General features: G+C 30.4%; 4 protein-coding genes and 1 pseudogene across 21 annotated transcripts; 3 read left to right on the forward strand and 2 right to left on the reverse strand.

Moving 5' to 3' along the window:
* The first annotated feature begins 73 nt into the window (after positions 1 to 73).
* LOC146944145 (uncharacterized) lies at positions 74 to 5215 on the forward strand. Of its 18 annotated transcripts, XM_085742535.1 has the most exons (17): positions 121 to 501; positions 1170 to 1349; positions 1443 to 1571; positions 1660 to 1750; positions 1846 to 2008; positions 2346 to 2476; positions 2590 to 2630; positions 2869 to 3039; positions 3136 to 3160; positions 3258 to 3314; positions 3410 to 3494; positions 3694 to 3771; positions 3865 to 3955; positions 4082 to 4172; positions 4268 to 4430; positions 4768 to 4898; positions 5012 to 5215. In XM_085742535.1, exons 2-8 carry the CDS (start codon positions 1340 to 1342, stop codon positions 2916 to 2918), a joined length of 615 nt encoding a protein of 204 aa, XP_085598661.1. In that variant the 5' UTR covers positions 121 to 501; positions 1170 to 1339; the 3' UTR covers positions 2919 to 3039; positions 3136 to 3160; positions 3258 to 3314; positions 3410 to 3494; positions 3694 to 3771; positions 3865 to 3955; positions 4082 to 4172; positions 4268 to 4430; positions 4768 to 4898; positions 5012 to 5215. The 18 variants fall into 18 exon arrangements, with proteins under 18 accessions (XP_085598653.1, XP_085598647.1, XP_085598645.1 ...); XM_085742527.1 differs by having other exon boundaries at positions 74 to 501; positions 3410 to 3771; positions 3865 to 3993; XM_085742521.1 differs by having other exon boundaries at positions 74 to 501; positions 1183 to 1349; positions 2346 to 2503; ... (1 more) ...; positions 3410 to 3771; positions 3865 to 3993.
* An 8859-nt stretch (positions 5216 to 14074) lies between these two features.
* LOC146944146 (pentatricopeptide repeat-containing protein At3g62470, mitochondrial-like) lies at positions 14075 to 16226 on the forward strand. Its single transcript, XM_085742536.1, has one exon. The coding sequence runs from the start codon at positions 14101 to 14103 to the stop codon at positions 15988 to 15990; it is 1890 nt and encodes a 629-aa protein (XP_085598662.1). The 5' UTR covers positions 14075 to 14100; the 3' UTR covers positions 15991 to 16226.
* Positions 16227 to 16294: 68 nt separating this feature from the next.
* LOC146944147 (fasciclin-like arabinogalactan protein 12) lies at positions 16295 to 17981 on the reverse strand. Its single transcript, XM_085747916.1, has 2 exons — positions 17976 to 17981; positions 16295 to 16831 (listed from the first exon to the last, which is right to left on the reverse strand). Exons 1-2 carry the CDS (start codon positions 17979 to 17981, stop codon positions 16295 to 16297), a joined length of 543 nt encoding a protein of 180 aa, XP_085604042.1.
* LOC146944148 (fasciclin-like arabinogalactan protein 11 pseudogene) lies at positions 16647 to 19222 on the forward strand (annotated as a pseudogene).
* A 1797-nt stretch (positions 19223 to 21019) lies between these two features.
* Positions 21020 to 22096, reverse strand: LOC146944149 (uncharacterized). The gene has a single exon (XM_085742537.1). The coding sequence runs from the start codon at positions 21915 to 21917 to the stop codon at positions 21222 to 21224; it is 696 nt and encodes a 231-aa protein (XP_085598663.1). The 5' UTR covers positions 21918 to 22096; the 3' UTR covers positions 21020 to 21221.
* Between the last annotated feature and the right edge of the window lie 1928 nt (positions 22097 to 24024).

Genomic DNA, 24024 nt, shown 5'->3' on the forward strand with positions numbered 1-24024 from the left:
ACAATTTTCTCTCTCATACTCACATGATGTTGTTATCCTCTCTCTTCCTTTTTCTCTCTCCATTGTTTTTGACCAATCTCTTATAATATAAGAAAGGAGTGCACGCTGCACCACAGGCCGACATTTGGCAGCTGCTTTGTGTGACAAGTGGTGTAATTCGTGTGCTGACAAGTGGCAAAACTTTTTTCTTTTCAAAAGCTTTTCCCACACTTTCTTCCCTCTTCTAAATTTGAATTTCAAACCTACAATCAAAGTTTTGTTTAATATTATTGTTTCACTCTTCCCAACTATGTTAAATCAGTAGAAACATCTTTCTCTCATTTCATTTTCCCATTGCAAGCTTCTATCTCTTCTATACTCAAATAAGCTTCATTATTCTTTCATTCTTCCATTTTTTTTATTTATTCCTCTACATTTTTGCTGATTCTTATCCAATTAATCTTTGGTTTTGTTTGATTTTTTTTTTCTGTTGCAGGTTACTATTATCAACTCATCTTCGTGGTATGTTTTTAGAGCTTTTTTTCGGTTTTTGTTAAATGGGTTGGTGCTGGCTTTGTTTTCCAGTTTTGTTTTTTATCTTCTTTGCTTGCATAAATAGATTTTACATCAAAGATCATATTTTATAACATGGGTTAGTGCTGATTTTGTTTTTCAGTTTTGATTTTAATCATCTATACTTTAATGAATAGATTTATCTTCAAAGTTCATGTTTTTATAATGTGTTTTAGTGTTGGGTTCTTTTTGATTTTTCCTTCTCATTGGTTATGCTTCCATGAATATATTTATCATCAAAGTTCATATTTTTATAACGTGAAAAAAAAATAATGTGTTTTAGTGTTGGGTTATGTTGATTTTTCGTTTTCATTATTTTTGCTTCCATAAATATATTTATCATCAAAGTTCATAATTTTATAATGTGTCTTAGTGTTGGGTTATGTTTGATTTTTCATTTTTATTATTTTTGCTTCAATGAATATATTTATCATCAAAGTTCATAATTTTATAATGGAGTTTATTGTTTGGGTTCTTTAGCATCAATAATCATGTTTAAAGTGTTGGGTTGTTTTATGAATCACTTTCTTAATAATGGAAAAATTCAAATTTGTAATTGGTTATTTTTTGTATTTTGTTTGTCTTCAATATCATCTTCATAATATGTTTCTGATTAGTTATTTGAAGCAGAGAAAAATGAGATGACCATCAAAGCCACTGATCATAAGTTTAGGTTAGTGTTTATTGGTGGAACAATCATCATAATGTTAACAAACATGAAATACCAAAACCATCCTTCAATTTCAAAGACTTTGATGAGATCAAACAGAGAGGTGTAAGGCCAGATATGCTTATAGGTTAGTTTAAATAATTTATGTGATATGTTTTTGTTGATGTGTTAATCAATTAATTTATTGTTATGTCATTAACAATTTTCATGTGTTGCATAGATGTCATTGGAGCTTTTCATGAGTTAGGTTACACTGAAACTGTGCCTGGGAGTAGGAAAATTCAGATTAACTTCTGGATGAAAGATCTGAAGTACAATTTCATACTCTATTTCAATTTAATGCTAAAATGTCAGTATTTACAAAATCTTATTCATTTTATATTCATTCACTATTTTTTTATATATTTAATCTGCTTTATTATAAATGCATTTTATAGATAAGCATGAACTTGGTGTCTCTAATGCATGGAATGCTACAAAACTCTTCATAAATCCTGAAATTCCAGAAGTGCTTGAATTCTCAAAAGGGTACTTACTACTTACTATGTCAAAACCAATATAGCAATTCTATATGTCATTAACTCCAGATGAGTTATGGTAGTTATTGCGTTGAATGTGTTCAGGTTACCTTTAGACAATGCAACTTTGTCACAGAGTCAACAGTTGAGTTTTCAATCACAACTCTTAACTCAATCTTCATCATCTCTGTCTCAATCAACCTCTACTGAAAGATTCATTGGCATTGCTGTTGTTCAACCACTAAGTGACATTTTGCAACTTCGGGAGGTATGATTAAGAAATATTGCTCTATACTATATCCATTGAAATGATTAATCTCAACTTTATATATTCATCGACACTATATGTGATACGATGTTTAGCATTATATTATATGGTAGTAACTGGTAGTAGTGGATGATATTATATTACTTTAAATCCATGGAATGTATTGACTATTTGTATTTATCATAGACAACTTTGTGTGTAACTGTTGTGAAAATCAATCAAGTGAAACCCTCCAAGAATGGTTGGCATTATATTATACGGTAGTAACTGATAGTAGTGGATGATATTATATTACTTTAAATCCATGGAATGTATTGACTATTTTTATTTATCATAGACAAATGTGTGTGTAACTGTTGTGAAAATCAATCAAGTGAAACCCTCCAAGAATGGTTGGTACTACAAAGCATGCAGTAAATGTTCAAGGGCTGCCAAGGGTGATACTTTACCTCTTTTGTGTTCTAAAAGGTATGAGACAAATGCTATCAATCTGAGGTATGCCTTTAAAAATACAAAATATAGATTGACGTATTCCTTTTAAACAAGATTTTGTTTATCCATATAGTATTAAATTTTTTCAGGTTTAAGTTGGAGGTGGAATTTGAATATAATGATGTCGCAAGTAAGCTTTTTTTTCTTCTTGGCTCGTGAGTGCAATGAATTGCTTGAAACTATGGTTGCTGACCTCAGAGGGTCATGACTGATGTATTTCTATATTCCTTAGTATTCATCATCATCTTCTTAATTTTGAAATCACCTAATTAATACAATATTGACAGCTATCAAAACACTTAATATGAAACATATTTTATCAGTTTATTCTTATATATTATCTGTTATAACTTCATTATTTCATTTAGGCTGGCGTCACGAATCCTTTGGAATATCCAATACTGCTGGACCAACTTGAAAAGAGAGTAGTTGTTTGTAAAGTTAAGTGGCAGCCAACATGGGATAATTGTTCGGTTCAAGCAGTCAAGGAGGATGATGGGGTGATTGAAAAGATCAAAAATTTATTTCCAAAAGATCATGTACGATGTTAATATGAATATAAATCATGAGCTTTTAAATAAACGTACATATCAATTAGTATTCTAATAAGAACATACTTATATCATATTATGTAGGTGGAAGAACTTTTGCAGATTTAAGGTGTTGGAACTGAAGAGCTATTGTTTCCGCCCACTTAATATTTCTGTCACTTGCTATTTTATAATACATAATACATAGCGTGTTCTTTCCATGCCAGATTAATCACATACCCAATGACTCTGAAAGTATTGATGGTCTTGAAACTCTCCCAACTGTGAGTTTATTCACTTTCATTCCTAATATATTAGATACATCTCATAATCATCATATTGTCATATATAATAATATCATAACTTATTGTTGTTGCAGCCAACACTATTTGGATTCTGTGAGAACGAGCTTGATGGCCAGTCTTCCCGTACACCAGGGAAAAGAAGTGCATATTCTCATCTTGGTAAAGACGTCGAAAGCCAAGATACATGCTCAACCAAACAATCTTCAACAAAGTTTAGGAGAAACATCAAGAGTGAAAAGAAAGATTAATATCTGCTCAGTAGTTGATCTTTTGATATATAACATATTTTTAAACACTCAATTGCCATATGTGGCGTTACCTCATATGCTAATTTTGGTTCAGTTAATATCATATGTAGCAATACCAAAACCATCCTTCAATTTCAAAGACTTTGATGAGATCAAACAGAGAGGTGTAAGGCCAGATATGCTTATAGGTTAGTTTAAATAATTTATGTGATATCCTTTTGTTGATGTGTTCATCAATTAATTTATAGTTATGTCATTAACAATTTTCATGTGTTGCATAGATGTCATTGGAGCTTTTCATGAGTTAGGTTACACTGAAACTGTGCCTGGGAGTAGGAAAATTTAGATTAACTTCTGGATGAAAGATCTGAAGTACAATTTCATATTCTATTTCAATTTAATGCTAAAATGTCAGTATTTACAAAATCTTATTCATTTTATATTCATGCACTATTTCTTTATATATTTAATCTGCTTTATTATAAATGCATTTTATAGATAAGCATGAACTTGGTGTCTCTAATGCATGGAATGCTACAAAACTCTTCATAAATACTGAAATTACAGAAGTGCTTGAATTCTCAAAAGGGTACTTACTACTTACTATGTCAAAACCAATATAACAATTCTATATGTCATTAACTCCAGATGAGTTATGGTAGTTATTGCGTTGAATGTGTTCAGGTTACCTTTAGACGATGCAACTTTGTCACAGAGTCAACAGTTGAGTTTTCAATCACAACTCTTAACTCAATCTTCATCATCTCTGTCTCAATCATCCTTTATTGAAAGATTCATTGGCATTGGTGTTGTTCTGCCACTAAGTGACATTTTGCAACTTCGGGAGGTATGATTAAGAAATATTGCTCTATACTATATCCATTGAAATGATTAATCTCAACTTTATATATTCATCGACACTATATGTGATACGATGTTTAGCATTATATTATATGGTAGTAACTGGTAGTAGTGGATGATATTATATTACTTTAAATCCATGGAATGTATTGACTATTTTTATTTATCATAGACAACTTTGTGTGTAACTGTTGTGAAAATCAATCAAGTGAAACCCTCCAAGAATGGTTGGCATTATATTATATGGTAGTAACTGATAGTAGTGGATGATATTATATTACTTTAAATCCATGGAATGTATTGACTATTTTTATTTATCATAGACAAATGTGTGTGTAACTGTTGTGAAAATCAATCAAGTGAAACCCTCCAAGAATGGTTGGTAGTACAAAGCATCCAGTAAATGTTCGAGGGCTGCCAAGGGTGATACTTTACCTCTTTTGTGTTCTAAAAGGTATGAGACAAATGTTATCAATCTGAGGTATGCCTTTAAAAATACAAAATATAGATTGACGTATTCCTTTTAAACAAGATTTTGTTTATCCATATAGTATTAAATTTTTCCAGGTTTAAGTTGGAGGTGGAAGTTGAATATAATGATGTCGCAAGTAACCTGATTAGAGATTAATATCTGCTTAGTAGTTGATCTTTTGCTATGTAACATATGTTTAAACACTCAATTGCCATATGTGGCGTTACCTCATATGCTAATTTTGGTTCAGTTAATATCATATGTAGCAATTCTAAACAATGTTGCTATTTTTGTTAAAATTACTCCCAGCAACTTATATATAACTTCTATGTTAATATTTTTATATCTACCTTTTATATCATTTATTGCTTCTTCTATTAACGATTTTACAACATTGATACTTATCAGGATATATATATGATTTATCATGAATTACTTCCATATATTCAAGTTCAAATAATAAATTATTACAAATGTCTTACTTCCAACTTGCCACACATTTGTATACATATATTTCAGAAAATTCTCTATATATATGTACATTATCACAAAACAATAACTGATGGTTTTTAAAGCATTGATTTATATGTTGATCACATAAATCATATCAAATAAAAAGTTATACTATAACTATGAAATTTATTTTCAGATTGATTAATTCAAATTGTTCTTTTAATTGTTTTTGTATAATATCGAAATACAGTCGATAAACATAAATATTCTTAATATCATATCCATAGTTCACATAATCATAGACCATTAACATATATATATATATATATATATATATATATATATATATATTTCAATTTCCATTTCGAATTAACCAACTGTGTATATATTTTCGATTTCAATAACGGGAGAATAATACATAACTTAATCTTTGTCCCAACCAATCCAATTATGTCAATTGTTAATTAACAATACTTAACAGAGGTCACCATCTCTTTTAGATGTGCAATGACATTGGAAAGAGTAATGAGACACACTTCCAACATATCAAATCAGCCTATAATGTTTATTTTTATATACAAGAAATAGCTCATAGGCTGATCACACTACAAACTTTAATAGTTGTGTCTAATCCAATTTTCTCCTATACGACCTAATCTTATTATAGCAATGAGTACTTTTCCTAATAGTATATTTTAATCAATAATTATAGTACAATTTTATGGGGGAAATATCAAACTATATACTGTCAATTTTGAAATTTCAAAATTGGAAAAGTCAATTTTATGTGGGAAAGATTCATATGTGCAAGTAGCCAAGTACAACACACCTATTGGTTAGAAAATACAAACACTCCACTTTATTTCATTATCTCTTCAACACACATATGGATTAACAAATTCCACATTAGCGATGATCTTAAATTAAGTCAAGACCAAAATGGTACAACATCAAGGGAAATAAGGAAACAAGTGTTAGAAGGGAAAAAATATGCTCATCATTTAATATTACTAGAGATACTTCAACCAAGAATAGAAGATCCAAAATACGTTGTAGAAGGTGTCACATATAGAATCTTTGAAATAACTCAAATGCACGGGATAAGTTCTCACAAATTATATTAACTCCAATAAAAAAGACAAGCTGTCATTGATAAAATAATTTTTGTTAAGTGGTCATTCATAAAATAATATTTTTCATCGATACGTTATATAATATTCAATGAAGAGTATCTTATTTTATATATATGTAAAAAACATAATATAACTATAACGAATTCCTATTATTTATATCATGACTTTTATTATATAAGGATATTAAACTTTCTTTGACTAAAATGCATTAAAAAAAGTGATAAGTTGTCATTAAAAAAGTTAAATGTCATACATAAGACAAGTTTTTTCAGGTGCAAATATGCTAAACAAGTTGTCACTTATAAAATCTTAAAAATAAATCAAATGCACGAGATAAATTCTCACAAATGAAATTAACTCTGATAAAAGAGACAAGCTGTCACGGATAAAATAATTTTGAAAACCAATTTCAAAATAAAAGTTAATATTTACATATACTCCAAAGCAGAGAAATTTCTAGCATTATATATTTAAATAAAAGAGACAAGCTGTCACAAATGAAAAATAATTTTTATTGAGTGGTCATTGATATATTAATATTTTTCATCGATACATTAAATAGGATTCAACGTAGAGTATTTTTTTCACTAATATATAAAAAACATGATATCACTATCACCATGTTCTTATTATTTAGACCATAACTTTTATATACAATGATGTAAAACTCTCTTTATAATTTATGCATGAAAAAAGTGTTATATATGTTGTCACTAATACAAGTTATCACTTATAAAATCTTAGAAATAACTCAAATGCACGGGATAAGTTGTCACAAATAGAATTAATTCCGATAAAAGACACAAGATGTCGCGGATAAAATCTTTTTGTTGAGTGGTCATTGATATAATAATATTTTTCATCGATATATTATATAATATTCAATGGAAAGTATCTTCTTTTATTGATATATAAAAAAATATGATATCACTATAATGAAGTTCCAATTATTTATACCATAACTTTTATTATACAACGATAATAAACTGTCATTAACTAAAATTCATTAAAAAAGTGATAAATTGTCACTAACAAAGTTAAATTTCATACATAAGACAAGTTTTTTTTATGAGCAAATACGCTCGCGAATCTTTGAAATAACTCAAATACACGGGATAAGTTCTCACGAATTAAGTCAACTCCAATAAAAGAGACAAGCTGGCATTGATAAAATAATTTAAGTGGTCATTCATAAAATAATATTTTTCATCGATACTTTATATAATATTCAATGTAGAGTGTCTTATTTTAAATAAATGTAAAAAAATGATATCACTATAATAAAGTTCCTATTATTTATACCATAACTTTTATTATATAACGATATTAAACTATCTTTAACTAAAATTCATTAAAAAAAGTGATAAGTTGTCACTAATAAAATTAAATGTCATACATAAGACAAGTTTTTTTCCAAGAGCAAATACGCTATAGAAGTTGTCACTAATAAAATCTAAGAAAGAACTCAAATGCACGTGATAAGTTGTCACAAATGAAACTAAGTATGACAAAAGAGAAAAGTTGTCATGGATAAAATAATATTTGTTGAATGGTCATTGATAAATTAATATTTTTCATCGATATATTATATATATTCAATATTGAGTATCTTCTTTTATATATATAAAAAAATACGATATCACTATAATGAATTTCCTATTATTTATACCACTTTTATTATACAACGATATTAAACTCTCTTTAATTAAAATTCATTAAAAAGGTTATAAGTTGTCACTAATAATGTTACATTTCATACAATAGACAAGTTTTTTTAGGAGCAAATACGCTCGATAAGTTGTCACTTATAAAATTTTAGAAATAACTCAAATGCACATGACAAGTTGTCATAAATAAAATTAACTATTATAAAAGAGACATGTTGTCACTTGAAAAATAATTTTTATTGAGTGGTCATTGATATATTAATATTTTTCATCGATACATTAAATAGGATTCAATGTAGATTATTTTTTTCACTGATATATAAAGAAACATGATATCACTATAACAATGTTCTTATTATTTAGACCATAACTTTATATACAATGATATAAAACTTTCTTTATAATTTCTGCATGAAAAAAGTGTTATGTTGTCACTAATACAAGTTATCACTTATAAAATTTTAGAAATAACTCAAATGCACGGGATAAGTTGTCACAAATAGAATTAATTCCGATAAAAGACACAAGATGTCGCGGATAAAATCTTTTTTGTTGAGTGGTCATTGATATAATAATATTTTTCATCGATATATTATATAATATTCAATGGAAAGTATCTTCTTTTATTGATATATAAAAAAATATGATATCACTAGAATGAAGTTCCAATTATTTATACCATAACTTTTATTATATAACGATAATAAACTGTCATTAACTAAAATTCATTAAAAAAGTGATAAATTGTCACTAACAAAGTTAAATTTCATACATAAGACAAGTTTTTTTTATGAGCAAATACGCTCGCGAATCTTTGAATTAACTCAAATGCACGGGATAAGTTCTCACAAATTAAGTCAACTCCAATAAAAGAGACAAGCTGACATTGATAAAATAATTTAAGTGGTCATTCAGAAAATAATATTTTTCATCGATGCGTTATATAATATTCAATGTAGAGTGTCTTATTTTAAATATATGTAAAAAAATGATATCACTGTAATAAAGTTCCTATTATTTATTCCATAACTTTTATTATTTAACGATATTAAACTATCTTTAACTAAAATGCATTAAAAAAAGTGATAAGTTGTCACTAATAAAATTAAATGTCATACATAAGACAAGTTTTTTTCAAGAGCAAATACGCTATAGAAGTTGTCACTAATAAAATCTAAGAAATAACTCAAATGCACGGGATAAGTTGTCACAAATGAAACTAAGTATGATAAAAGAGAAAAGCTGTCATGGATAAAATAATATTTGTTGAGTGGTTATTGATAAATTAATATTTTTCATCGATATATTATATAATATTCAATATTAAGTATGTTCTTTTATTGATATATAAAAAAAAATATGATATCAATATAACAAATTTCCTATTATTTATACCACTTTTAATATATAAGTTGTCATTGATAAAATAATTTTTGTTGAGAAGTCATTAATAAAGTATAATTTGTCATCAATATATTAAATAATAATGATATTACTATAACCATGTTTAATATTAGACAAATATTAAATCCACTTTAACTAAAATGCATTTAGAGTATCTTCTTTCGTTATATATATAAAAAATACGATATTCACTTTAAAATTTTCAACAATGGATATTGCTATGATCCATGCTTTTAAGAGGTTCCATGTCCTAAATCAATTTCCAAAAAGTTCATCTTCTATATTCTTAATCTATAATAAAAATTAAACAGATAGTCCAAAGTCCCTCTTTTTTAAGGTGATAGTCCAAAGCCCTTATACATTCTTAGAAATAACTCAAATCCATGGGATAAGTTGTCACAAATGAAACTAAGTATGATAAAAGAGACAAGCTGTCATGGATAAAATAATATTTGTTGAGTGGTCATTGATAAATTAATATTTTTAATCGATATATTATATAATATTCAATATTGAGTATCTTCTTTTATTGATATATAAAAAAAAATATGATATCAATATAACGAATTTTCTATTCTATATACCACTTTTATTATACAACTATATTAAACTCTCTTTAACTAAAATGCATAAAAAAAGAGATAAGTTGTCACTAATAAAGTTAAATTTCATATATAAGACAAGTTTATTTGATGAGCAAACACACTAGACAAGTTGTCACTTATAAGATCATAGAAATAACTCAAATGCGAGGGATAAGTTTTCACAAATGAAATTAACTCTGTTAAAAGAGAAGCTGTCACTGATAAAATAATTTTTGTTGAGTGGTCATTGTTAAAATAATATTTCTCATCGATATATTATATAATATTTAATGTAGAGTATATTCTTTCATTGATATATAAAAAAAACATGATATCACTATAACGAAGTTCTTATCATTTATCCAATTACTTTTATTATACAACGATATTAAACTCTCTTTAATTAAAATTCATTAAAACGGTGATAAGTTGTCACTAATAATGTTACATTTCATACAGTAGACAAGTTTTTTTAGGAGCAAATACGCTCGATAAGTTATCACTTATAAAATTTTAGAAATAACTTAAATGCACATGATAAGTTGTCACAAATAAAATTAACTATTATAAAAGAGACATGTTGTCACTCGAAAAATAATTTTTATTGAGTGGTCATTGATAAAATAATATTTTTCATCGATACATTAATTAAGATTCAATGTAGAGTATTTTTTCACTGATATATAAAAAACATGATATCACTATCACGATGTTCTTATTATTTAGACCATAACTTTTATATACAATGATGTAAAACTCTCTTTATAATTTATGCATGAAAAAAGTGTTATATATGTTGTCACTAATACAAGTTATCACTTATAAAATCTTAGAAATAACTCAAATGCACGGGATAAGTTGTCACAAATAGAATTAATTCCGATAAAAGAGACAAGATGTCGCGGATAAAATATTTTTTGTTGAGTGGTTATTGATATAATAATATTTTTCATCGATATATAATATAATATTCAATGTAAAGTATCTTCTTTTATTGATATATAAAAAATATGATATCACTATAATGAAATTCCTATTATTTATACCATAACTTTTATTATACAACGATAATAAACTGTCATTAACTAAAATTCATTAAAAAAAGTGATAAGTTGTCACTAATAAAGTTAAATTCCATACATAAGACAAGTTTTTTTTATGAGGAAATACGCTCGAGAATCCTTGAAATAACTAAAATGCACGGGATAAGTTCTCACAAATTAAGTTAACTCTAATAAAAGAGACAAGCTGACATTGATAAAATAATTTAAGTGGTCATTCAGAAAATAATATTTTTCATCGATGCGTTATATAATATTCCACGTAGAGTGTCTTATTTTAAAAATATGTAAAAAAAATGACATCAATGTAATGAAGTTCCAATTATTTATACCATATCTTTTATTATACAACGATAATAAACTATCTTTAACTAAAATGCATTAAAAAAAGTGATAAGTTGTCAATAATAAAGTTAAATGTCATACATAAGACAAGTTTTTTTAAGAGAAAATACGCTAGACAAGTTGTCACATATAAAATTTTAGAAATAACTCAAATGAAAGGGATAAGTTGTCACAAATAAAATTAATTCTGTTAAAAGAGACAAGCTGTCATAGATAAAATAATTTTTGTTGAGTGGTCATTGATAAAATAATATTTTTCATTGATATATTATTTAATATTCAATGCAAAGTATCTTCTATTATTGATATATCAAAAAATATGATATCACAATAACGAAATTCTCATTATTTATACCATAACTTTTATTATAGAACAATATAAAACTCTTTTTTTTTATCTAAAATGCATGAATTTATTATACAACGATATAAAACTCTTCTTTATCTAAAATGCATTAAAAAAGTGATAAGTTGTCACTAATAAAGTTAAATTTCATACGGTAGACAAGTTTTTATTTAGGAGTAAACACACTAAATGAGTTGTCATTTATAAAATCTTATAAATAACTCAAATGTATAATATAAGTTGTCACAAATGAAAAAAACTTTGATAAAAAATACAAGTTGTCACTTATAAAATCTTAGAAATAGCTCAAATGTACGGAATAAGTTGTCACAAATGAAATTTGCTCTGATAAACTTTTACTATACAAACGATATTAAACTCCCTTTAACTAAAAAGCATGAAAAATGTGATAAGTTATCAGTACTAAAATTAAATTTCATAAGATTAGAACTTTTTTTTAAGAGCGATTACGCTAAACAAGTTGTCACTTATAAAATCTTAGAAATAACTCAAATGTATATGATAAGTTGTCACAAATGGAATTAACTCTAATAAAAGAGACAAGTTGTCACTGATAAAATAATTTTTGTTGAGTGGTCATTAATAAAATACTCTTTGTTATCGATATATTAAATAAGATTCAATGTAGAGTATCTTCTTTCACTAATTATTTATACCATAACTTTTATTATACAACGATATTAAACTCTCTTTAACTAAAATGCATGAAAAAAGTGATAAGTTTTTTTTTTGACAAAGAAAAAAGTGATAAGTTGTCACTAATAAAGTTAAATTTCATACATAAGACAAGTTTATTTTAGGAATACGCTAAACAAGTTGTCACCTATAAAATCTTAGAAATAACTCAAGTATACGCGATAAGTTGTCACAAATGGAGTTAAATTTGATAAAAGAGACAAGTTGTCGCTGATAAAATAATTTTTGTTGAGTGGTCATTGATAAAATAATTTTCCACAAAAGAGTCATTGCTCTTAAGCCCTCTTTTGCTACAAAGCACAAAAGAAGTTGACATTGACTACAATTTGAAAAAAAATTAAAATACCCGGGAGAAGTTGTTACTGATTTTAAATTAAATCTATTACAAAAATAAGATATTCACTTTAAAATTTTCAACAATGGATATTGCTAGGATCCATGCTTTTTAGAGAATCCATGTCCTAAATTTATATACTCAATTTACAAAAAGTTAATCTTCTATATTCTTAATCTATAATAAAATCTAAACAGATAGTCCAAAGTCCTTATACATTCTTATTATTCCATTAATCTAATTTATACAATGATGAAAAAAAATTCGCCAACCGTACAACCCGTGCGTCCGCAAGTGGTGTAATCCACATTCGAATATGTTCATTAATGAAGTTGCATTTTGCTTTGTGTTACCATAAATCTACCTATTTAAAATCATCTATCCAATACTACTAATCTTGCTTAATGCTAAGTACCATGTTGACTCGGGAATATATTTTATAATACCTTCCATTTACTTTGTCAAAACTTACGATGGGAACATTGCTTCCTATTACTTCCTCACCAAGCTACCATTTATATGAATTTATGATAATTATAAGTTAGCCAAATCTTACTTATTCCAAAACAAAATAGAATTACTGCCAAAGAAAATTATTTTTAAAAAAATTAGCATTTTTAAAAAACTCTAGAATTAAAATATAAACATTGGCAAAAAAAAATGCGCCAACGGCGCAACCCGTGCGTATGCACGGGTACAGCACTAGTAAGAAATGAGAAAAATAAGGTTGTCAACAAAGTTGTCATCAAATGGATGTCAAAATATCATTACTCTTTCAAGAAAAACAACTATTTATTTTGTGTTTAGAGGTTGAGGAGAAAAACCGATAACTCACTCCAACTTCACCGTCTCACACATCGCAGGTTTTGTCTGATCCATTTTCACACATATGTTCGTTCGGTAGTCTGCACGACGTGATTTTGGATTGGATAGTCGACGGACGGTATTGCGCACACTGCAGCAAGGAGGAGCGGTAACTTTCCAGAGAGACAAAGACTTAAAATTTGTAACATTAGATGTATCCAATGGCTGAAAATGAATTGACTTTGTGAATGTGTAATTTTAATGACTGCAGGGAATCATCCATTCTAAACCCAACTTCACTTTCACTTCCTCTGTTCTGTTCCTTCCCGTAAACAAATGATTCTCTCTTTAGTACACAGAACCAAAACCAAAACCAAAACCAAAACCTCAATCTCCAACATTCTATCAACAACGTTGTTGTTAGATTCAACACATCAACATGGCCCCAACACCACCCAGTTTCACTCTCTCCATCACAGAAGAAGAACAAGAACAAAAGCAGGACAGCAAATGTGGCGGTTACCTAGTGGTAGCTCTCTGTCCTTGTCTCGTATGTTTCATTCTTCTCTTAATTATTCTTTCCATCGTTCTTATTGTCAAATTCCACTTTTTTTGTCACACCCCTCTTCATTCCTTGTTCTACAAAAAAAACTGCTGAATCCCCATTTGGGTTGTTGTTTTTATGGATTGCCCTTTTCTAGTTTTCAACGAAAGTTTATGTTTTTAGATAATATTAAGTCATTTAGTACTGTTAGTGATGTTGAATCTGATTCTGATGGTGTTGGGTCATGTTCAGATCCAAATGAGGTTGATAGGGTATGTAAGTTGATTCATGAATTGTTTGATTTGGATAGGAATATGGAAGCTGTTCTTGATGAATGCGGTGTTGTGTTATCACATGATTTGGTTGTTGATGTGTTGCATAGGTTTAAACATGCTAGGAAACCGGCGTTTAGGTTCTTTTGTTGGGCGGGGAAAAGACTTGATTTTGAACATGATTCTAGGACTTATAATACTATGATGGATATTTTAGGGAAGACTAGACAATTTGAGACTATGGTAGCATTGCTTGAGGAAATGGGTGACAAGGGTTTTTTGACAATGGACACTTTTTCTATTGCTATTAAGGCTTTTGCTTCGGCCAAGGAAAGGAAAAAAGCTGTTGGGGTGTTTGATTTGATGAAGAAGTATAAGTTTAAAGTTGGTGTTGATTCTGTTAATTTCTTGCTTGATAGTCTTGGTGCGGCGAAGCTTGTTAAGGAAGCAGAAGTTGTTTATGAGAAACTTAGAGATAGATTTGTTCCTAATTTACAAACTTACACCATACTTCTTAATGGTTGGTGTAGGGTTAGAAATTTGTTGGAGGCAGGGAGGGTGTGGAATGAGATGATTGATAAGGGATTTAATCCGGATATTGTTGCACATAACATTATGCTTGAAGGGTTGTTGAGGTGTCAGAAGAAGTCCGACGGGATTAAGTTATTTGAAGTCATGAAAGCAAAAGGTCCATTGCCTAATGTTCGAAGTTATACGATTCTGATTCAGGACTTGTGCAAACAAAAGATGATGAGAGAAGCTGTGGAGTATTTTAACGAAATGGTGGATCGCGGCTGTCAATCTGATGTTGCACTTTACACTTGTTTGATCACTGGGTTTGGGAGGCAGAAGAAAATGGATGTGGTATATGATCTGCTGAAGGAAATGCGTGAAAGAGGTTGTCCACCTGACGGAAGGACATACAATGCTTTGATAAAACTGATGACTAGTCAACATATGCCAGATGATGCGGTGAGAGTATACAAGAAAATGATTCAAAGTGGCGTCGAACCAACAATTCACACATACACCATGATAATGAAATCCTATTTTGTCACAAAAAATTACGAAATGGGCCGAGCTGTTTGGGACGAGATGCGTCACAAGGGTTGCTGTCCTGATGATAACTCCTACACTGTATTCATTGGTGGGCTTATACGACAAGGCAGGCCAGACGAGGCATGTAAATATATAGATGAAATGATGCAGAAGGGGATGAAAGCTCCTCAGCTTGATTATAACAAGTTTGGTGCTGATTTTTCAAAGTATGGGAATCCTGCCATACTTGAAGAGTTAGCTCGAAAGATGAATATTGCTGGTAAGTTTGAAGTCTCTAATGTATTAGCCAGTTGGGTTGATATGATGAAGAAAAATTCCAAGAGAAGAGAGGCTACAGAATCCTGTAGGTAGTTTTCATGATTACTTAATTCATTTGACTTGAAGGTTGTATGCGAGAAAAACACTTCCTTTGATCTACCAATGATCATTTTTGGATTCTAGTTTTTAAGTTAAACTGTTTTATGTAACGCCCTGAAAAAAAAAAATTAAGCTCTTTATTTTTGTACATAGTTCTTGGTTGAAATTTTATAAACCAGTGTTGTATAATGGCTTGTAACAGTTTGAATGAAGAACTTGGCTGATTTGAAGTTTTTTTCTGGCTATTCGTTGTAGTTTACGTTGCAACAATGTAAAATCTATACTTCTTACAAAGCATTTAGTCACTTTTTGCTGTTCGACAACTGTTTCCATAAGCAGTCACATTCATTTGATAACCAGAAGGACCATCACTAGCCAGTGTCAGCAAAGGGTTGCTAAGTGAATCAAAATTTGAGCTTGAGACGTAAACAGGAAGAACATGAAACTGTATGAGTTCTTTCTGTTGGCGTTCGCCAAGGGAGTTGAAGTATCCGGCTTTGAGTTGGGAAAAGGCACCATCATCTGGTGCAAGGATGATTAAACCACCGTTTTTTGTTGTTACTAGTTGAGCGTTGATTTGGTTGATGATTTGTGTGGTTTTGAGCAAGCGGATTAGAGTGTTGTATGATTTAGCTTTTCTTAGGATTTTGATGATGTCTTGACCGGACGAAGAATCCGATGAGGGTGATTGAGGTAATGAAGGGACTAATGGTTTTATTGGTGCTGTTTCAGGAGCTGGTGTGGCAGGGGCAGGTTTTTCTGGGGCTTTAGGTGCTGCAGCAGGTGATTGAGCTGAAGTAGTGGTAAAAAAAACATGTCTTCCATTATGTTTTGACTAAGAGAGAACACTAAGAGGGAAATACTTTTCTAGAAAGACTGAAAAACAATGTTTTGACATTTTGCAAAGTTTTTAGAAATATTGAATCAATTTTTAAAATGCATTATCAAAATCATCCATTATGTCTTCTCTAATGTTTATTCTCATAGTCAAGCGCTTCGAGTTAGTGAAGCGTTGAAGCTCTATGTGCAACAATGTTGAGCCAAGGATGCTCAGCCTTATCTATATAAGCAGACTGACTTATGAACAAATTAGCTCCTTGGTAATGGATCAATTGATAGATAGAAAGCTCTATGATGGGAAACTATCACGTTAGGTTTGGAGAGAGATCAAACCTATTAGATTAACCAACATGGAGAGCAGATGCAAGCAGTCTACTGAATGCACACTTCCATAAACATTGATAATTTATTGGCAGTGAAAGCGAGTGAAAGTATGTCCCAAAATTAAATAGAGTTTACCGTTGATTGCGTAATTTGACTCTATGGAACAATGTGACCTTTAGAGCATCTCCAATGCATGAATAACTAAATACTACCATATTTATGTGCTAAAGTTACTTTTTGAGGACTCACAATTGCCTCATAAGATTTAAGAACATTCACATATTTTACAAGGTACCGCAATCGAAGTATTTCTTTGGCCTAAGAATCGATCCGCAAAGGAAACTCTTCCGACATACTGTTGTAATTTCACTCAACTCCAATGCAGAAAAAAATTTAGAATCCTTCATGGGAGTTGCTCTTATACAATATAGATTTAATATTTGACATTTCTTGCTTCTCTTCAATACTACTTTCTTTAGTCTTTAGTACTTACAGCTCAGGTTTAATGAACATAGAGTCTGTAATTAACATCTAATCTTAGAATATGCTATTGGTAAGTCTAATGTTTGCTTCATAGTTCCTCAGTCTTGATTACCAAATCTTTGTCAGACAATGTCACTTAGGGATATAAATTATAATTTGATTATTTCCTTTTCTTTCTGGTCGATGGAAAATCTCAACCTCTATACAGATCAATAGCCCCTTTTCCAATCATATTTTCATATCACACACATCAAATAATTGATTGTCTAACTCTTAAGATGTGATGAAAGCAAAATTAATAGTTCATGCATACACATTTTAATAATATATACCTGCATAATCTTTTAATAATTATATAACAAAACCACTGTCAAATATCCACTCTCACAACTAATTAATCAAACATATGATATGTTATGTTATGTGAAAAAGTTGTAACTTCCCCTTTTCTTTCTAACTAAACTAAACCTTGCATCAAACACTCATAGCAGTAAAATCTTACTTATCTTTTGTATCTTTCCAAATACAGATAAACTATCTAGTAAGATGAAGCAAATTATCTTCTTCACACACCTAGTATTACCTGTTCATATTTTTTTTACCACTACTTCAGCTCAATCACCTGCTGCAGCACCTAAAGCCCAGGAAAAACCTGCCCCTGCCACACCAGCTCCTGCAACAGCACCAGCAAAACCCTTAGTCCCTTCATTACCTCAATCACCCTCATCGGATTCTTCGTCCGGTCAAGACATCATCAAAATTCTACGTAAAGCGAAATAATTCAACACGCTAATCCGTTTGCTCAAAACCACACAAATCATCAACCAAATTAACTCACAGCTGGTGACAACAAAAAACGGTGGTTTAACCATCCTTGCACCTGATGACGGTGCCTTTTCCCAACTCAAAGCCGGATACCTCAACTCCCTTGGCGAACGCCAACAGAAAGAACTGATACAGTTTCATGTTCTTACTGTTTACGTCTCGAGCTCAAATTTTGATTCGCTTAGCAACCCTGTGCTGACACTGGCTAGTGATAGCCCTTCTGGTTATCAAATAAATGTGACTGCTTATGGTAACAGTGTGAATATTTCAACTGTTTCGGTTAATGCTACACTCACAGGGATTGTGTATTCTGATAAGACACTTGCTATATATCATGTTGATAAGGTGCTTATTCCTTTGGACTTCTCTAAGCCTAAGGCTCTAGCTCCTGCTCCTGCTACGGCGAAGGCACCTAAAGCTGATAAGGATAGTTCATCTGAAGATGGTGATCAAGGAGAGTCAACTAAAGCTACTTCTGGTGCAAACAATTTGATTAGCCTTCAAGGAACAATATTTGTGTCCATTTTTGTTGCTGCATTAACCATGTTCAGTTGATGAAGACCAACACATTTGAAGGCTGTTATGTTTTTTGAAGTTCTATTGTGTTCTTTACTCGGTTTTATTTTGTATTGTCATGGGATGGGATGGGAAGAGTGTAGTTTGAGAGCTTGTGAAGTGTGAACACTTTCCTGATTTTGTTCATGTACAAACAAAAAAACATATTGTTTTGGTGAAAGAAAGTTTACTTTACAAACTATAATCTTCTTAATGAACTTCTATAATGATTATAATCAATTTAAAAAAGACATTATAGTGAAACACTCTCTCTTTGGAGGTAAAGTTCACAATCAATAGTTGATCCTCAAGCTGGCAGGAATTTTCTGAAATGCAACACTTTCTCGTCCTTCTCTATAACTATTTTGTGCTTAAATGCGACATACTTGATGAAACTAAGGGCCTGTTTACTTTCTAACAAGATTTTCAATTTTCATTTCAGATTTCACTTTGTATATGAATGGCTAGAATGACATTTGGTTATGATTTTTTCCTTTTTATTGTCTTAGGGAGAAGACGTAACATGAGAGAATACTTTTCTCGAAACACTGAAAAACAGTGTTGACATTTTTAAAAGTTTTTAGAAATATTGGATCTGTTTTGAAATGCATTTTCAAAATCATCCATTATGTCTTCTCTAATGTTTATTCTCATAGTCAAGCGCTTCGACTTAGTGATGTGTTGTAGCAGCGTTGAAGCTCTATGTGCTATAATGCTGAGCCAAGATGCTCCGCCTTATCTATGTATGCAGTCTACTGAACTGAGTTATGAACGAATTAGTTCCTTGGTATTGGATCAATCTATAGATAGAAAGCTCTATGATTGGAAACTAGGTTAGGTTCGGAGAGAGATTAAACCTATTATATTAACCAACATGGAGAGTAGATGCAATTTTTCGGCAAAATGACTACAGGATCATCAATCTACTCTACCTCAACTCATCATTTTATCAGTGAAAATGAAAACAGGAAACTCCAAAAGTGAGCAAATGCTAAATTTTAACAAACTCTTTCTTATATTTTCAGTGTTAAGTTAATTTGTGCAAATTTTTGATGTTTTATTACTTATTTTTGTTCTAAAGTTTTCTGATAAATGTAAAATGGTTGGCTTTAAATATTTCCAATCTACATTCTCATTTTTTCACAATGGGCTTGAGACCTTATAGCAGAGGAATGAAGTCCTGATTGTTGTTTGGATGTATTATTCTGAACAATTTATGCAGTCTGAAATCTGAATGCACACTTCCATAAACACTGAGAACTTTTTAGCGGTGACAGCAGGTGAAAGTATGTCCCAAAATTAAATGGAGTTTAATTTGGCCGAAGGATCGATCCGCAAAGGAAACTCTTCCAACATATTGTTGTAAAGTCACTCAACTCCAATGCTTTTCTGATTGCATTGGATAGTCCCTCCCTCTTATAACGTTCAATCTGATTGCAATTGTAACCTGAAATGTTTTTCTGCTTTTATTTTTCAATTTCCATCTCTTTGCAGAAACCCTTTTGTCTTCCATCATCACATGTTCTTTGACACCCTTCCCACGTACTATGATTCTTTGACAGTGAGACGTAATTGCAGCTGCAATGTTTCCAATTTGATAGTGTCCTTCCTGTTGATTGTAGAAGTTAGGTCAATAACCGCCACCGTGCATTCAAGAGCAATGTAGCGTGAAAATACACAACATGCAAAACGTAGCTTCTGCATAAACGCACATCCACTTTTCATACACCGCCAAAACAAACAGCTACTACATCTTTAGCTCGTACAACCTTTCCTACATATACAATTTGTTTGTCAAGGACTTCGATATATAGCGATTAGCGATCTTCAATTTTGCTCGGATGTCAAGTCCATGACGTGATACATCACCTCGAAGGCCAAGTAGAGTTGTAAGGTTACAGCAGCCCTCTCCCTGAACGATTTGTAATCCAATTTGTTCATGTTTTCTGGTTTGCTATTTCTCATACAAAAGTTGTCTGACACCTACAAACTGAACTAACAGATCCAATAACCGGAGCGACATTCCCATACTTTTAGTCTAAGATTACAATATACAAATTTATGTAATGTGATTACCAACAAATTTCAGAAAATAATGGAACAACTAAAACAAAGTACGTAATGAAAAGAGGGAGCCAAAATTCAAATACAACCTCAATGATACAAGCAAACCAGAAAACCTTGAATCATGAACTTCATCATCTAACAGTAGAAGCAACAGTTTGAGCCCAACATTTGAGACTATATTTCATGTCAACTTCATTAGTAGGAGCAGGAATTTTCCATTTCATTAAAGGTTTATCTTTCTTTCTTCTTTTCTGATCCTCCCATGCTTCAGAAAGGTAAGGTCTTTGAATTGCAGACACATCAGAAGCATTCTCTTCTTCACCATTTTTCCCTAACCTTTGCAAACCAGGAATGATTGAAACCAAGCTTGTATCTTTATCTTCCTCTGAGAAAACAAAACCAAGATCCATGAACCCTTTTACCTCCTCAAACTCAAGGTCTGATAAACTCTTGCTTCCACTTTTCCTTCTTCCATTTCTTGTGATATTCTTGTTAGGCACGTCTTGAAGTTGCAACTGTGTTTGCTTTTCAGCTTCTGTGTTGAAGTCTGTGACATCTTTTCCTGAGAGGATTGTTTGAAGCTGTGGTTGGAAAAGGACAGAGTTTGGAGACATAGAATCATGTTTCAAATTTGTCATGGTGTTTAACTGGTCACTCACGGACCTTGCATGTTTGGTTTTGATACGAGAAAGCATTGGTTTTTCTTGAATTTGATGATGTTGGTTTTCATGAGAAATTATTGATATTGAAGAACTTGGATGTTCCTTCAAATTTTGAAAGCCAAACCAACAAGTATCAAAGAGCTTCAAGATTTCATCTGCCTCCATGAATGGATTTTTGCTTTGGAAAAATCAGCTAATCTTTTTGAATTGTATATAACACACATTAATTGACAAGTCATGGTAGATAAACATATGATGATATTTATACCAATGTTTTGAATATTGGACCGGTTCAGTGAACCGAGAACTGACCAGTTCGATGGTTGATTTGATCGTGATTGTATTTTAGTTTGATTGAACTTAAATTCTGTTTCTTGTTTTTTTGAATTTTCATTTGATCATTTGTCATGTTTTAATCGATTGAACCAATCAAACAACGACAAGTGGTATCTCTAGTTTGACCTTTAATTTGGTTTTAAAATCATTGATTAATATACTTTTTGCATGACTATATTGCCCTCTATGAAAGTGAAATTACAAGAATAATTCAACCAATCATTTACATGTTTTGGATTTTAGGTCATTTCTTTTTTAGTATTCCATTTTGTTGTGTGGTGTTTGTATTTTTCAATTAATTTAGAAACATGACTTTTCCAAGGTGGCTTTAAGAAGAAGCAAAAGTAAAAAGATTATGTGTGGTAAAACAAAGAATTAGGATGTTACTAGAAAAAGCTAGATATGAGGTTGGAGAGTAGTTGATGTCAACAATCTTTATATGTTCTCTTAGATGTTGACCTTTCTTTGTTACATCTCTTTCTTTGTTGGTTTGGTGATTAAACCAAAGCTTTCATATTGAAACTAATTTCCCTAATAGTAACAAAAGCAATTATTGATAGTTGCTTCCAAACTACACAAAATTGAAAGTCTATAAACTACTGTGGTCGGCAATAGCTGCAATTTTCATGCTTATAATTTCTTTAGGTGTTTGAGATTTTAAAGTTAATATAGACACAACTTTTTTGTCAAATGGATCATCTACCGTTTCTTTTACGGCTTGTTTGGAACAAGAGAAACAAGCAAGAGAGAAAAAGAGATGAGAGAAATAAGAGAGAGAGAGAGAGAGAGAGAGAGAGAGAGACAATTTCTCTCGTTTGGCACATCAGAGAAACTGTGAAGAAAGACCAAATTCGTGTGGGTCCCACGTATTTTGCAGTTCTCTCCAAAGTGGGAAGAAATGAGCTAGACAATGCATGTTTCCACATTTGCCCTTGAAATTGACCGTGAGTTAACAAAAAAGCACATCACTCCAGTTGAATACAAAGATCCATGGAGATTTTACAAGCCACAAAACATGCAATTAAGGTAGAACATAATAATATTAACGAGAGAAATAAGTAATTTCTGAAATTTTGTTGGGGTGAAACTTGTGGGTATGAATCAATTTATTGTTAGATGGATGAAATGCAAGGTTTTTTTGGAAATAATATTCAAGGTTTTTTTATTGTATGGAGTGATGTTGCAGGTTGAACGAGATCTAAGAGAAGGCAAAGGTATTGAGTGGACGGTGAATGATGATAATAATGGATGAAGGTAGGTTTATTTTTGTATAATGAAAAAAGAGAAGGGTTATTTTTTGTATACAAAAAAACCACGTTTTTTATATTAAAATAAATTCAGTAATATGAACAAGTTAGTATTTTAATAATTAAAATTATTATTTGAAATCATTTAAATTAGTACAAGTGAAATTAATCCACTGAGTTAAATTAAGTAATTTAATAAATTAATTATTTGATTTAAGCTAAAAGATAAAATTAATTTTATGTTTTTTTCAATAAATGAAATTGAGGGTATTTTCGTACTTTTAAAAATAATCAACACTTCTCTCTCTTCTATTTCTCTTGTATCTCTCTTCATTCAAACAATACTAAAAATCTACTATATTTCTCATCTTTTTCTCTCTTCCCATACTCTCTCTCACCTTTTTCTCTCTTCTCATTCTCTCTTCACTACCAAACAGACCCTTATATATTTATAAAGTTTTGACATTATATTTAGAATTCAATAACTACTATTGCACATACAGTGACATCCAACCAGTTATATTTTATTGGGAGTGCAAGGTTCTAATGTCATTTTTTTAAGGCTTAAATATGTGTCCAGTCCCTGCAAATAGACCGCAGTTGAATTTTAGTCCATGTACTTGCTAATCCTTCCAATTTGTCACTGCAAATATTAATCACTTAAAATTTAGTCATAATTACGTTTTTTT

The sequence above is a fragment of the Medicago sativa genome, chromosome 2 (genome assembly GCF_051527215.1).
Source record: "Medicago sativa cultivar Bolivia chromosome 2, Bolivia_mono, whole genome shotgun sequence".
NCBI lineage: Eukaryota > Viridiplantae > Streptophyta > Magnoliopsida > Fabales > Fabaceae > Medicago > Medicago sativa.